At 53.4% G+C, this 15,321-nt stretch overlaps 1 protein-coding gene across 1 annotated transcript in view; it reads right to left on the bottom strand.

The window, feature by feature from the left end:
• Positions 1 to 2,580: 2,580 nt before the first annotated feature.
• The window catches only part of Tesc (tescalcin), a 29,157-nt gene continuing 16,416 nt past the window's right edge, over positions 2,581 to 15,321 (bottom strand). The window contains exons 3-8 of the mRNA XM_035444177.1: positions 11,312 to 11,392; positions 9,504 to 9,643; positions 7,869 to 7,930; positions 7,660 to 7,767; positions 4,936 to 4,983; positions 2,581 to 2,818 (exon numbers count right to left, since the gene is read on the bottom strand). Of these exons, the coding sequence (XP_035300068.1) occupies positions 2,741 to 2,818; positions 4,936 to 4,983; positions 7,660 to 7,767; positions 7,869 to 7,930; positions 9,504 to 9,643; positions 11,312 to 11,392 (517 nt within the window). The 3' untranslated portion in view covers positions 2,581 to 2,740. The remainder of the gene's footprint in view (positions 2,819 to 4,935; positions 4,984 to 7,659; positions 7,768 to 7,868; positions 7,931 to 9,503; positions 9,644 to 11,311; positions 11,393 to 15,321) is intronic.

The raw sequence follows: 15,321 nt of genomic DNA, 5'->3' as shown, positions 1-15,321 counted from the left end.
AGATGCCAAGGTTATGGCTGCCCACTGAGCCTGCAGCCCCTACTACTCACTCACCATGGCAGGGAGCACCAGCAAGCCCGGGGAGCCAAGTTACAGATGCTCCGTGCCTCATGTCCCCAGGCTGACCTGCTGGCTTTCTAGAAGCCTAGAGCCAGAAACATAGAGGCCAGGAGGCACCCGAGTTGGGGGTTGGGAGGAGGCAGCATTGTAGGGTTCTCCCTGAAGCTGACAGGGTCTGCTTGGCTCTGAGCAGGGAGGCTGGAGCCCCTACATCTGTTCCTGCCTGCTGCTTTGTCAGGCCTTTGCCAGACAGAGACCTGCGTTCAGAGGCACAGCCCTGGCAATGCCTTCGGACCTCTGTCTTCACCAGTCCAGAGATGAGCGGTGGTGATGGGTGGCCCTGTGGTCCAGCATCAGTCACAGGCCCAACACATTCAGGCCAGCTTTGCCTGCCAAGTACTTGTTCAGAGCACTTGAAGACCCCTCAGCTCCTCACCTATATGGTACAACACAGCAACCAAACTAGTCACCCCCCATGCGCGCGCACACACAGAGCAGCGGTCCTAACATACTCCCCTGAGCATAGTCTGCATGTCCCTATAATTCGTCACTCAGTGTTTTGCTTTTAAACATAAAAGACTAATTTGAACCTCATCCTCAGCAGTAGCCTGGGACTCCCTTATGTGTCATTGAGTTACCGCCCCTCCCCCCATACGTGTTAAATAGGAGAATACTTAGTGAGGAGAAGACTAACTCAGCACTTAGTACCTCCTCAGACAGCTTGCTCGGGGACAGCAACATGAAGGGACCTATAGAAGAAGCCACTCAATCTGGCACGTCACCATGGAGACACAGCCTGCCATCAGCCATGACAAGCGCCCACAGGCACAGAGTAGGCTGCTAGGGTTTGTTCAGGCATGAGTCACCGTCCCCTGAGCAGCAGCAGGATAGTTGTACTAGTAACGACACCATTATTTTACCAAACCGACAGAACTAAAATGCATGTACCAGGCCAGCAGGATGGCTCGGGCAGTAGGAGCATTTGCTGCAAGAGCCTGATGGCTTGAGCTTGATCCCCAGACCCCATGTAAAAAATAAGATAAAGATGGGTGCAGGGCTGATAAAACAGTTCAGTTCCCAGCACATCAGGCAGCTCACAACTGCCCAGAACTCAAGCTCCAGGACATCTGTCTGATGCACTCTCTTGGCTTGGAGTACCCACCCTCGTGTACAAACATGGGCATATACATTTTTTTTAAATCTGAACATGGTAGCCTACATCTGTAATCCCAGGGCTCATGTGGAATGGAAGGTTGAAATGGGACAGTTGCCCAGAATCCTGGGAACCCGCTGGCCTGGAGTACACAGCAGATAGATTGGGAGAGGCCCTGCCTCAATATGGTGGAAGGCTAGAACTGACTCCCATTGTCCTCTGATCTCCACATACACACCATAGCATATGAACACCCATGCTCACACATCACTCACACTAGTAACAACAACAACTGGAGGGGTGGCTTGGTGATAAGGACACTTGTACCATGAGAACCAGAGTTTGGGTCTTGGTGCCTACATAACAAATCAGGTGTCCTTCCTCCCAGCACCTCTGACTCCAGTTCCAAAGGATCGAGCCCCTCCTCTAGCCGACATGCACTCCCATGCACACCAATAACAAAAACTTAAGAGAAACAAACATCTATAGCCACATCCACCTGCTCATGCATGAGGAGGATATGGAAGGGAAACTACAGCGGGGGACAGAGTGAAGACACCACAGACACCTTCTGTAGCCCTTAGGGCCTGGAACTACACAAACGAGACTGAGAATGCTCACTGTTGAGACTGTGAACAAGAAACCTAACTAAGCATGCCAACAAACAGCAGGTGCCAGCCTCCCAGAGAACTTTCTGGAGTCTAGGAAGGCACCTCCCAGTGTCAACAAAGGGAACAAACCATCCTGAAACAGGCCGACCTGGAGAGCAAACACCAGCCAGCCACGAGACGTGAGGACTGCAGCCAGGACAGCAGTTACAGGTGGTCTCACCACCAGATACGCTTCAGCTCTCCTGGCCCCACCTCCACCCATTCTGAAATGAGAGGTGACAAGCAGAGCTGTCTGAGCTCCTCACCTGCAGTAGGTACCTCAGGTCTTCACTACTGCCTGTGCTGGGAACTGGGGTATCTTGGGCTTGCAGCTGGATCCATGGTATCAGGAGGAACTGTAGCATCCCCTGCTGCAGACATCTACCATCAGGAGCTGGCAGCAGCAGCCAGCCAAACATGATGGCGCTGAGAATGCCCCATCACCTATGGTCCAGGTCTTCTGGAAGCCTGCCCAGACAGACAGGCTCTTCCAGGCTTCCCCCGGGGTGGAGACCACAGGTAGATGCCTAGTCCTTCAAGAAGAAAACAGTGGCACACGAGGACCAACAGACAGGACATCCATCGGTCCTTCCTCACCAATCTCTGCCCACTCCTTAGAATCAGCCTCATGTCACCAAGGCCCCGGTTCCTTTAAGGGATATGATGGACAGACAGGGATGCCAGGCTCTTTAGGAAACCTTTATTGTCACCATTAGAGAAAAAAACAGCAGAATCCCTCACACCACACCCCTCTGGAAGGACAAGCAAAGGGAGGGGCACAGACTGTCACAGCAGCTTAGGCAAAGGGCTGAACAACAGGCCTTGGCCACTCCCAGCTTCCCATCCCCCCCCCCCTTGCACGGTCTGTGGCGGTGGGTCAGTGGCAGAGAGCGATGGTCTCCATGTTGAGGAAGCGGATGTGCATCTTGGTCTCGATGTCTATCCCTTGCCAGATCTAGAACGGAGGGAGTGGCATCAGGAGGCATCCCCACCACTGCCTGACACTTGCCTGAGCCAGGTCCTCGGCCTTCCCACCCGCCTTCCTCTGCCACTGGCTGAACCACTTGGCCAATGAGAAGCAGGATGGGTTCCAAGGCTGTGAGCTAAGCAAGGGACAACTCCCATCTCTCTCTTCCGGTTACTCTGGTTCTTGCGAGTTAGGATGGAATCCTGAATCCAAGCTCCTTGATGGATGGGCTCTTCGATCTTACCCACACACCCCAACGGGCTCAGTTCCGTGCCAATGACAGCCTCCTTTTCCTCAGTGTCATTCCAGGGTTGCCCAACCATGCTTTCCCCTTTCCAGACTCAGATCGGGCCAGCCCCATCCACAGAGCACTAATGTAAACTTTTAGGAGCCGTTACATGGTAGGCTCCATTAGACAGCCATCATTAAATAACCCACCAGTGTGGTCACCATAACCTCTGAGGGATAAGGGGTCCAGCTGCTTCAAACTTGTGCTCAGGTAGAGAAATTTGTATGGAGTAACAATGCTGTAGACTGTCAACCCTGGCCACTTAGGGCCTGGACATTCAGTTCACAAGGCCATTGGCCTACAGGACAAAGCCTTGTTCCTCCCAAGATCACCTTCTCCTGTTCCTGGGCAATTAACAATTGGGGGGCACAAGTGGGGAGTCAGGATGACAGTAGGGACAGAGGAACCTAATATAGGCAAGTGACATGTCTCTGTGATGTTGAAATGCCACACTGCCAAGCTGTCACCCAGCATCTATAGAGATGCCTCGTGGGCTTCCCGGGGTAAGGTAGGCCTTGGAACTAGGCTTCCACTGTCCCCTGTACTGGTCCTGTGGGGACATGGAAACAGTTCCATTTCACATTGAGCAGCCCCAATGGTTGGGAGTTTGAGAAAGATCCCAGACTCCATGATGAATTCAGCTAAGTTCTGGGAGAGGGCACAGTCATTGGGGGCACCAGAAAGGACAGAGAAGGGTAGCTAACTTCTGAAGAACCATGGAGAAAGCAGCAGGGTTGGTTTGTCACACCAAGATTCTTACTGCAGCCCAGGCTGGCTTCAAACTCCAGATGCCCCTGCCTCAGCCTCCCCGGTGCTAAGATTGCACTGGTGGTACCTCCATACCTCGCTCAAAGCTACTGCGCCCTCTTCCTCAATACTCCTTCCACCCCTGTTATTCGGCATGGTGTACCTTGGTAAACAGGTCCCGGCACAAGCCTGTGCAAATCCACACACTAGTAGCTCCTGGCCTCCCCGCCACACACCCCTCTCCAGCCTTGGGTATGGCCCTCTGACAGTGACAAGGGTAGGTGCTGACCTGTCTCCTTCACTGAGAGATGGGGGTTATGCTGCCTGTCTGTGGGGCAGAAGGCCTGCAGTCGGCCTCCCTTGGGTGGACAGAGGGGCAGACTTAGAGGACAGTGTCCAGCCCTGGCTCTGCAAATAGAACCTTTCATGCTGGGAGGCTAGACTGGGAGCTCATAGGTAACTCCTGTGTCCCGACCTCCTTGCCCACCCTCCATGCCCAGAAGGCCTGGGAGAGATGGTTTTAGCATTTTCTTCTGCTGCTTCCAGATAACTTGGTCATCGCAGCAGCCAGGAGCCAACCTTAACTCCCATCCCTAGAGTGTGGTTGTGACAGTAAAGACTGTCCACCAGATGGGTGCAGATGCCATCACAAGAGGGAAGACAGGCAAGTGGGTGGCCACTTAAAACTCCCATCAGGACACACTAAGGAGGCAGGGCTCAGCAACATGTCTTCTCCAGTCTGCTTGCAGAATGCTGGTGTCCGTCTAGGTGCAGGAAGTTTCCAGAATCTTCCAGAATCCTTGTTGTACTGTGAAAAGTGACTGCTCCTAGGAAGGGCGCCAGTGTCCCAAGGGAGAGAAATTCCCATCTACCTGTATGCTGCTGAGGTCAGGGACACTACCCTTTCCACAAAGCCAAGTGTATCAGTTTATATGGTTTCCAAGGCCTTCTTATAGAACAGCCCTGGTGGGAACTTGGGATCTGCCAACAGCCACAGCTCCACAAAGTCCTCATGGTGTCCTGGAACCCCCATGCCCAGACCCTTCTGTGTTTTCCCCCTGGCACCCACCTTCAGGAAGTCCTCAAAGGTGATCCCCTCATACACTTGGTCCGGTTCCTGAGGACAAGATTATAGAGGGAGAGGGAGTGAGTGTGTCCACAACCAAGGCTAGTCTTCTGGAACCCCAACAGTGGCTGAGGCTTCATCCCAATAGGGTCCCCCAGGAGAGTGTGGGGGATGGTGAACCCTCAGGCATGGGCCCTCCTTCCCAGTACAACCCACCTCACCCTGTCCCTAAATGTCCAGCCACCAAGATACTTCCTGTCAGCCTGGGTCCTGTTTCAGCTCCCTCTACAGATAACAGAACTATTCTGGGCTAATCTACGCTCACAGCCCACTAGGGGGAAGGAGAAGGGAATGGAAGGCCCCCTGTGGCCACCCTCGTGCCAATGAGTCACTATGATAACCAGGGAGCAGGGGACAGAGTGTGGCTTCAGTCAGGGGCCTAGCATATTTGACAAAGCAAGTCTCCAGCTGTGTTCTTCCTAATGTAGGGACAGAAGGGATGGTATCAGGGCTCTGCCCAGGCCAGTGGAAAACTAGGGGTTTTTATGACGTATTTTCTGAAGCTAAGAAACCCTAAAAGAACATTGACCGGTGCCCCCTGAACTGCTGAACAAGCCTCCAAAACACCCCACCCAGCATCCTCCAGTAGGGTGAACATTATAGTACCCCAAAGACCCCTGTTGGGTACTCAGAGTCCCCTGACTGCCCCAGAGTTTTTCACCAGGATTCAGCCCTTCATGGCTACCAAGCGGCTAGCTCTTCTCAGCCGAAAAGAAATAGGAACCCACAAGGAGCATGTGGAAGTGTCACCAGCCCCTTTCTGCCCTTTGGACAGATGTCTGCCAGGGGGAAGGAAGGCCATATCCACTCAAGGCTGCCTGGTGAAACTGCAAGTAGAGTCAGGGGCTAGGCTGGAGCTCAGAGGTACAGCCTGAGCTTAGCATGCATGGGGCACTAGGTTCAAATCCCAGACCCCCCAAAATACAAGTGACACAACACAACAAAACAGCAAAGGCACACATGTGGTATGTTCACTGGCACTGTAGTAGGGGGAAAGCCCCCAAGGGTGGTTCCCTACAGGGCAGGGCCTCGAGAGGACCTGGTTGTTTCTGGGAGCAAGGGTCAATGTTCTTTTAGGGTTTCTTTGCTTCATAAAAATTTTCATAAAACCCTCAGTTTTCCACTGACCTGGGCCTGCCTTGTCCCCAGGGGCTCTTCCTCTCTGTTCCTCCCTTGCATGGGGAGAGAGAAGTGGCCACCCTCTCCTCCAGGGCACCACGCTCCCAGGCTGGGTGAGGAGAGCTAATTATAGACTCGGCCCCACTGTGAGAAGTCCAGCAGGAGGGTGGTGCTGGCAAGGACAGGAGCTGGGAGGTGGCAAGCCCAGGATGGAGCATAACTCAGCAGCCCCTCCCTCTGCCCACCAAGATCCCTGCACAGACACGGTCTTAAAGAGTCACCGCCCAATGCAATGAGTAGCTTTGGAAGGACATCAAAGCAAGGACAGTGACTGGTGAAAGGGCTTTGGTGAGTGGTGCGGTGGGAAGCACTAACCATCATTGAAAACCAGTGGCCACCCTGACCCGCAGCTCAACCTGAGTTGGGTCTGCCTTGCTCTGGCTGATACATAGCGTGGGCTCCATAGATGGACACACATGCCAGGTTCCCTGGTGGCTCTGTCCCCACCCTACTGGGGATCTGCACTGGTGAAGTCTCCACTTGGGAGGCAGGTGCCAGCTGCCAACAATTTTACCACAGCAAATTAAGAAAAGTCGCCAATTGAAAGTGGGGTGGGATGGGGACTCATTTAGAGGAGAGAGTAATTAAACCAAATGGATGTTTGGCTCTGCCCCAGTTACAAGGGGGAGCCCTGTTCTCCACCGGGTCAGGGCCCTTCCCTGAGGGGGTTCACATGCAAAGTGTGGTGGATTTACTGGGGCTAGTTGCCTGTCTGAGGGAAGCACAGATAAACAAGCCAGGAGGATCCCCAGTGACAGGCAAGGGGCACAGAGGACAGGATCCAACAACCAACATAAAGCTGCCTCTGCTCTGAAGCTATTGTCAACACGGGTGCAAGGAAACCAGAGCTTGCTGGAAGCCCGGCTGTGGAGGTGGCCATCTACCCACCCTAGTTGTTCCCAGGGCTGCTGGGCTGCACCCCACCCTGTAAGAGAGACCCCCAGCCAGGGAAGATCACAGCCCCACAGAATCTTTTTGCTGAGCCTCAATTTCCCCACTGGTAGAATGAGGCCAAAACCATGAAACGGTGTGCATATAGGGCCGAGCTCCACTCCATCCCTTGGCTGCCCCCCAACACAAAGGAAAGGTACTGAGCCTGCTGTCTAGGCCCGAGAAACTTCCACTTCTCTAATGGAAGTGAGGATGCTCCTAGGGCACTGTGCTCCGCCACGCTGCCCACAGGTTTAAGGGAGGCCACGGTGGCACCAACTAGACTGTGAGCTCTGCTTCTCTATATCTCACAGCTCTCCAGAGCTGCAGTCTCTTGGGGGAAGGAAGAGCCTGCAATAGGTTCTGACCTCTGCTCCATGCCAGGCCCTGGTTAGAGCAGCAAGCAGGGCATACCTGGCTCCTGCCACTAAGACCTTCAAGAATCGCAGGATGCCAACCACGGGAAAGGCAATGTGGAGCCGCAGAATGGGGGGGGCGGATCTGTTGGCAGAGTCCTGCTCTCCCCCCTTCCTTCCCTCTACCCTAAGGAGTGCTCACCATTTGCCCCACGCACACACTGGCCGCCTCCATCATGGCTCCATCTGCAATGGATCGAGCTGACTCCTTCTCGATGTGAGGGTTTCCAGAAAGCAGCTCCTCCACCACCTGCCAGTGGGGCAGACACTTGGTGACCTTGGGTCTCCACGATGGTCCGAGGAAGGGGAGGCGCCAGGAGCCCTGGGCAGGGCCAAGAGAGCATACTTTACATTTCTATATTCTTCCAGGGTGATGCGGCCATCGCTGTCGGAGTCATACATATGGAACAGAACTGTGGGCAGCAGTGGAGGTAGGAGCCTGTTAGGTGAAGCCAGGAGCGGAGCCTGTGTCCCCTTCTCCCTCAGGCTCCTGCTCTGAAGTTACACCAAACTGAACACAAGACACTGTGGTAAGAACTAGATGCCAAAGCCATAGTTAGGGCAGAAAGGTGCAGGCCACGAGCGCTAACTGGCCTCTTCCTAGTGGGGTGCCTTGCACCAGTGACCTTTCATAAGCCTTGGTTTCCCATCTATAAAACAGGAGTTGCAGGCATCACCTGCCACCACCACTACACTTCGGACATGTGACAAGGCTGGACATCTCATGAGCACAAAGTTAATTGGGTGTTAACTTAAAATGCCAGGTCCCTTAGCTGGGTGGTGGTAGCGCACGCCTTTAATCCCAGCACTTGGGAGGCAAAGGCAGGCAGATCTCTGTGAGTCTGAGGCCAGCCTGGTCTACAAGGCGAGTTCCAGGACAACCTCCAAAGCAATACAGAGAAACCCTGCCTCGAAAAACCAAAAAAGAAAGAAAGAAAAAAAGCCAGGTCCCAAGCCGCACTGCCCACATTCTGATTGCTAGGTGGATCCTCGGGGTGGTAGAAGACTTAGCAGAGCCTGTCTGCCTCTCTCAGCCTTGGCAGTAGCCCCACAGAAATGAGGTGCTGAGTGACGGCTCCCCGGCACCCCAGCCCTCCTACACACTCTGTTCTGGCGTCTCTCAGGAACCAAATGTCCTGAGAGTATTTGCTGGTCATGATGTCCCAGCCTGACCTTGTGAGATCAGGCTGTCATGGCCCACTTCACAGATGGTCTGTCAAGTCCTGTACATGTTAAGATAGGCCCTGAACTGGTTCAGACCTGTATTCCTGTTTATCTGACCCTCATCACAGCTCTCAGATGGACTGTGTGGAGTGTGGGGACCTTCTGAGCAACAATACAGGAGACCCAGGAGACAACCAGTGTGGTTGCTCCCACCAGCCCCTCGCATTCACTCCAGTACTAAACATAGCTGGGTATTTGAAGCCTGAGGAGGTGGGGAGGGACATCAGGAGTCGTGGGAAAGATCACAGTGCTGAAAGGAGACGTGACTCCATGGTGCCATTCCAGCCAGGATGGCCACTAAATGCTTCCCAGAGCTAGTGGTCTAAAGAGGAGAGGGCTACCATAGACTGTTCACAGCATGCCATGGGGGAGCAGGTATGGGGCCCAGACTCGGGGGCTCCCCAGCCCCAGATACAAGGTTCTACCTGCTACAGAGTCCTCACCCCCACAGCCACCCCCGTTCACTGTCAGCACACCAGGCTCAGGTCCATGGTCACATAGCTAAGTAGAAGGCCTTGAGTAAAACCCTCTTTAAAGTATGTCACCCCACAGCCCCCCACCCCGCCTGTCCCCCAAAGTCAGAAGCTACTGGACTTTTATGAGGCTACTAAGGTGCAACTTCAGAGACCACACCAACATCTGCTGTTTGGGGACTGATGGTGTAAGAACACAGGCTATATCTCTGGCTGTCTCTCTCCTTCCCACACATGGCCTAGCCTCCTGCTCTCAGGGACTCCAACATTCTAAGGGCTTGGCACACACATTTCAGCTTCTCCTTTCGGGACAGCTCCACCTGCTCCTCGCCCAGGGTGGTGTCGATGGGCCGGAAGTAGGACATGATAGTCAGGAAGTCCTCGAAGTTGATCTCATCGGCCAGGCCACTGGGTCCCTTGCGCAGGTTCCTAAGAGGGCAGCCAGGGGAGGGAGGGCCTCAGTACATAAAAAGTAACTCTTGAGATGGCTTGGTGGGTAAAGGTGCCTGCTCTGTTGCCAAACCTGCTCACTGCCCCACAACCCACATGGTTAGAACTGACCCCTATAAACTTTCCACTGACCTCTATTTGTACAGCATACTGTGAAGTGTTCACACACACAAACATGCACTGTGCATACACACACACACACAAGCTCATGACAACATGGCCCTCTGCATACATAGTCCCAATAATCTCCCTCACTGCCTACCACAGTCCCCCCTTGCAGGGTTCATGCTCCACCAACTGGGCCCCAGCCTAGCTCAGTTACTTTCCATTGACAGCATCAAATGGCAGGCTCATCAGTTCAGATCAGGGCCCTCATCATCCATGCATCTCTAGAGCCCCCAAGTTGGGGATGGAATCATGCCTTTGGCACTTGAGCCAGTGAGGTATACCTCCTGTCCTCAGCCTTGGCCACATGTGGGAGGAGAGACTGACTCTGGCTTCCTGGCCCATAGAAGCCATGAGAAGTCAATACTGGGCTTGAGGCTGGGGGCAGATCCCAGTGGGCTTGCCTGCCGGAGAGCCTGGGGGTCCATCCCAGAATCATGGATAAAATGTATAGAGCCAGTCTGGGAGATAGTTCAGTAGGTGAGACGCTTGTCAGGTTTGACTGCGTTTGGTTGTGGTGTGTGCCTGTAATACCACTTCTGGGGAAGTGGAGGCAGGAGGAGCCCTCCTTTGGCTGGCTAGCCTAGCCAAATGGACAAGCTCTAGGCCAGTGAGAAGTCCTGTCTCAAAACAAGGGCAATACCTGAAAATACCAGCTAAGGTTGTCTTCTGGCCTCCACAAGTACATACACATGCACGTACACCTGTATACATGAGCATGTGCACACATACATGCATACCTACATACATGAACATGTGTGCGTGCACATACACCTACATGCATGAACATGTGCGCACATACATATATGCCTACATACATGAACATGTACATACGTGTATACCTGCATGCATGAGCATGTGCACACATACATGCATGTACACCTTCATATGTGAACACATGCACACCTGCATCCACAAACGTGCACATACACATACATGTACACCTGCACACATGAACATGGGCGTGCACACACAATGTAAAGAAAGTACATTGCTAACTTTGGAGTCATTTGTTACACAGCCAGCATAACTAACAGACGTGGAGGAGTCAGGAGAGCTGTCCAAAGCCACAGTGTTGTGGGATATCTGTACACTGTGTAAGCTGTACTGCTCTGATTGGTGTAATAAAAAGCTGAGTGGTCAATGGCTAGGCAGGAGGTATAGATGGGATTTCCAGGGAGAGGGAGAGAAGGAGGAGGGGATATCTAGGAAGCAGCATGGGCAGTACTGAGAGATGAGGCAATGAGCCACTCATCAAAAATGTAGATTAAAATAAACAGGTTAATTTAAGTATAAGGGCTGGTGGGAAAGCCTAAACTATAGGCCAGGCTTTCATAATTAAAAGATGTCTCCATGTCATTATCTGGGAGCTGGCTGGCAGGACAGAGAAAGATTCCTGACAACTCAGGATCCCTCCCCTCATTCTGTGTTTCATGATGGAAGAGGTGTCCCACCTCAGCCTGCCTAGGGTAGGGCACATACCTGTTGTCGAAGAAGGCACGAACGATTTTGGATCGGATTGGGTTGAGCTCCAGGTCAGGGACATTGTTGAAGTTCTCCTTGCTGTATTCCAGGAGGCACAGGAGAGAAAGTCACAAGACAGTGGTCATCAGTGGCATGGGACACAGGCAGCGTGGTGTCACTTTGTCCCCAACAGCCCCACCCTCTCCCCTCAGGCCTCTTGCCTACAGATTGGGTGAGGGTGGGAAGACTGAGGGAGCCTGTCACTTGGAAGAACCCGAGAGGTGGGTGGGACCCTCGTACTCAGGCTGCAGAGACAAGATCTGCAGAGTTCAGACAGGGAAGCCTTGGGGTGGCTTACCTGGGCTCCCAGCAGTAAGACACTGGCCTCAAGGGCCTCAAGGGAATGGAGTGTCTGAGAATTTCATGACCTGGCACCTCCTAGCATGTGCCCAAGAGAGGCAAGCACACAAAGGCAGTCTCCACAGGAACCACATGAGAACACAGAGGGGCCAACCAAATGTCTACTACCAGATAAAGTGATAGCTGGACTGCAGGCTGTCCACCCAGGGGAACATTACACAGCCAGGAAAAGAACTGGAACACTGATGCCCACTACAAGAGGATGAATCCTAAGACTGACCTTGCTGGAAAGACAATGGCAGTGAAAGGTCACTATTCCATTTGAATGATGTGTCTAGAACAGGCTGAGTCATTGGGGCAAAAAGCAGGAAAGGAGTGGCCCAGAGCTGGGTGAGCCAGAGGACCCCTAAGGGGACAGGTTTCTCTAGGATGACAAATATTCTGGATACATAACTCTGCAGAGATACTGACACTGCTGTGCATTTTAGTGACTGAGCTGTAAGGTGTGTGGGCTTCACTTCAGTAAAGACAAGAGACCCAGCAGCAGCCTGAGCAGGGTGCAGGAACATGTCCCATCTGCCTGCCTCACAGGAGGGGCCCAGCCTCTATTCAGGTTACCTGTGCCTGCTCCATGGCAGTGAGTTCCCAGGGACCTAGGGCACAGCCAGTTTCCAGGGGGCAAGAAAGACTGCTCCGGATGGGGAGGAGTCGGCTGATTAAAAATAACAACAACAACAACAAGACACACACACACACACCCTGAGGACATTAGTGGGGAACGTGACACTGGAATAGACTGGGGCAGGGAGCTGAGACTGTTTGAGTTGGGAGATTCCACAAACAGTCCCTTGTCCCATACTGGCTTCACCTCACAGGAGAGAGGCCTCTGGCTCCAAACACAAGCAGAAACAGGTGACCGGATCTCTCCTGTTCTCACCACCCCTGGGTGGCTTCCTGCCTCTCCCTTGTGGCCCGACTGGTGGCATCTAGCCAAACAGGAGCTGGTGACTGGGCACAGCCACCTTCTACATTCACCAGAGCCCAGTCTGGGAGAAAAACACACTTTGGACAGTTCTCTCATTGTGGTGGGTGCCACTATATGACCAAAAAGTAGGATTTGAGGCAGGATGGGTGGAAAAGAAATGGAGGGACTGGTGAGATGGCTGAGCCAGTAAAAGCACATGTGTGCAAACCTGGAGGCCAGAGTTCAATCCCAGAACCAGCATAAATGTGGAAGGAGAGAACTGACTCCACTAAGTTTTGTGGACACACAGTAACACTTTTAAAAAGGAAAGAAGTTAAGTGGGTCAAATCTGCAGTCCCAGGTACCTGAGAAGCAGCAGCATGGTGGTACGTGCCTGGGATCCTAGTGTGGAGGAGGCTGAGGCAGGAGGATCACAAGTTTAAGGCCATTCTGGGCTGCACAGACTCTGCCTGCTGACAACCTAACCAAACAAGGGAATGAAGCAAGGACACACGCTGCCACTGCCACCAAGCCTCAAGAACATCATGCTCAGGATGGAAGCCAGCACAGAGCCTGGTTTCCAGGGTGATAGGGGTGGGTGTCATTCTTGGATGCTTAAAGTGACAGTGCAGCTTAAATGGCTGGATGGATGGGAATGAGTGCTCCCCAAACTACTAAAAACTTTCCCCTGCTTTTGTTAAAAACCGCAGCACCGTCCATTTCTACAGAGGGAATTTCCACACAAGACAACCGCTAACTGCCCTTACAATGGCAACCCAGAGAGAACACAGGGAGCCTCAGGGCCAGACACACAAGGGCTCTCTGTCCCTGCCCCCACATAGTTGCTAGCCTCCAACAACCACAGGAGGAAGCAAGAGAAACCAGAACCCTGGACAGAAGCAGTCAAGGTTACCACGGAGACGATCAGATCATCAGAGCCCCCCCCCCCCCCGCCTCCTTGCTGGTCACTGCTCATATGACAGTCACAGTAGCTCTGTGAGCTGTGTGGCCTGCAGCATGTACCTCACCTGGGGGAGACCTGACATACCAGGGCTCCTATGATTTCCTGAAGTAACAGGTGTCCCCTGCCCAGGCTCGCCCAGCTTGGGGAGTCACACTGGGACCCAGGCAGGGCAAAGTCACACTCATACATCTGGCACTGCCCTGCCCACTCTCCTTGATCTCCATCTCTACAGGTGTCTGCCAGACATACACTCCTGTCCCACCCACCCCTCACCTCAGGCACCTGCTTCTGTGAGGGTCAGTCTCCTCATCTGTGAGATGGGTGCAGACCTAACACTTCCTCTGTACTAACATGATGGGGTAAAATACAGGGGCTGTGGCTGCCAACCCAGGCTCCTTCCTCTATAACACATGGTTTTGGGGGAGAGGGTGCCCCCCCACCCCAGTTTCAGATGTCCCAGTTGTAAGGTAGGAATACTCAGGACACTGGAATGGGGGTGTCACACACGAACACAGTGGGAACAGAGATACTGCAGCAGCAGTAAAGCAATGTTAATCATGGTGGACCATGATTGCAGCGGTGGACCAAGATCCTTTCAGTGACAGCGACCAGTGCAGCCCTCCCAAGGTGGAAGGTCCCACCCCAGTGACAATGCCATGGAGGGCAGGCACTTAACCCATTTTAGAGACCAACAAGGCAGAGAGGGGGAGAAACACCTTCCTAGCCAGGAGTGGTAGCACCTGTTATCCCAGGTACTCAGGAAGCTAAGGCAGGAGCATTGTGAGTTTGAAGCTAGCCCTACACAGATGAACAACCCCACCCCCACACCCAAAAGTAGAAAAAGGGCTGGAGGCCCCCAAAAAAGAGGTGGGGAAAAAGAAGGAGCCCAGGGACAGTGGCTATAGCCCAGGGGTGATGTCCTGGCCTTGGTCTGGAAGCAGTCACAAGAAATAGGACTGGTCCGTCTGGTACCCAGAGACCCCTGGCTTCTGCCGCCCCTACTCTGAAAAAGAGAAGGCAAGCTTGGTGCTCGAGCTGGGCCAGGCCAAGCTGAGTGGCCTCGGGGTCTCTGTCTCATGTCTGTCAGGCCCTCACGGAACTTCCTGAAAGGATTCTGCTCCACCATGGACCTCCTGGATGCTATCAGGGTCACTGCCCTTGCATTTACCATCAGTCCAGCACTGCTGCCCTAGTGGCCAGCAAGGAGAAGGGCCACAGAAAGCCCCAAGAGACACCCATCTTCCATGCCTCTTCCAGGGCAGCTTGAAGTTGGGGAGGGGGATGGTTTATACCATCTCGCCAAGTTCTGAAGTGCCCTCCCCATGCCAGGCCACTCACTGGGAAGCTCAATAACCCTCGAACCTACAAGTTGGGACAGTGATGGGACCACTTTCATTGACAAGAATACGGAGCCCAGAGAGGCCAAGCCAGTAAGCTGTAGTCACACAGCCAGCTAGCAGAAGCACTCTGGCCCCAGGGAGCACACCCCCCTTCCTCCAGGCTGTGCCTTTTGGCTTTGGAGAGAATCAGAGCTCTACGGGCACCCACTCCTGCCAAGTTCCAGCTGAGATTCCCTGGGGACTCCCAAAGAGGGTAGGATAAGCATCCAGCTTACAAAAGGACACACAAAACCCCAAGAAAACCACCGAGGACCGGGCTGGCCTCTTCTGCAAGCCCAGTGCTATGGGCTAGTTTCCGGTGGCTTCTGAGGCCCAGCTCAGCTGCCAAGGTCACTCTGGT

This window comes from Cricetulus griseus, chromosome 4 (assembly GCF_003668045.3).
Source record: "Cricetulus griseus strain 17A/GY chromosome 4, alternate assembly CriGri-PICRH-1.0, whole genome shotgun sequence".
Taxonomy (NCBI): Eukaryota; Metazoa; Chordata; class Mammalia; order Rodentia; family Cricetidae; genus Cricetulus; species Cricetulus griseus.
The sequence above is the reverse complement of the archived record's forward strand: the minus strand, read 5'-3'. Positions and strand labels throughout refer to the sequence as shown.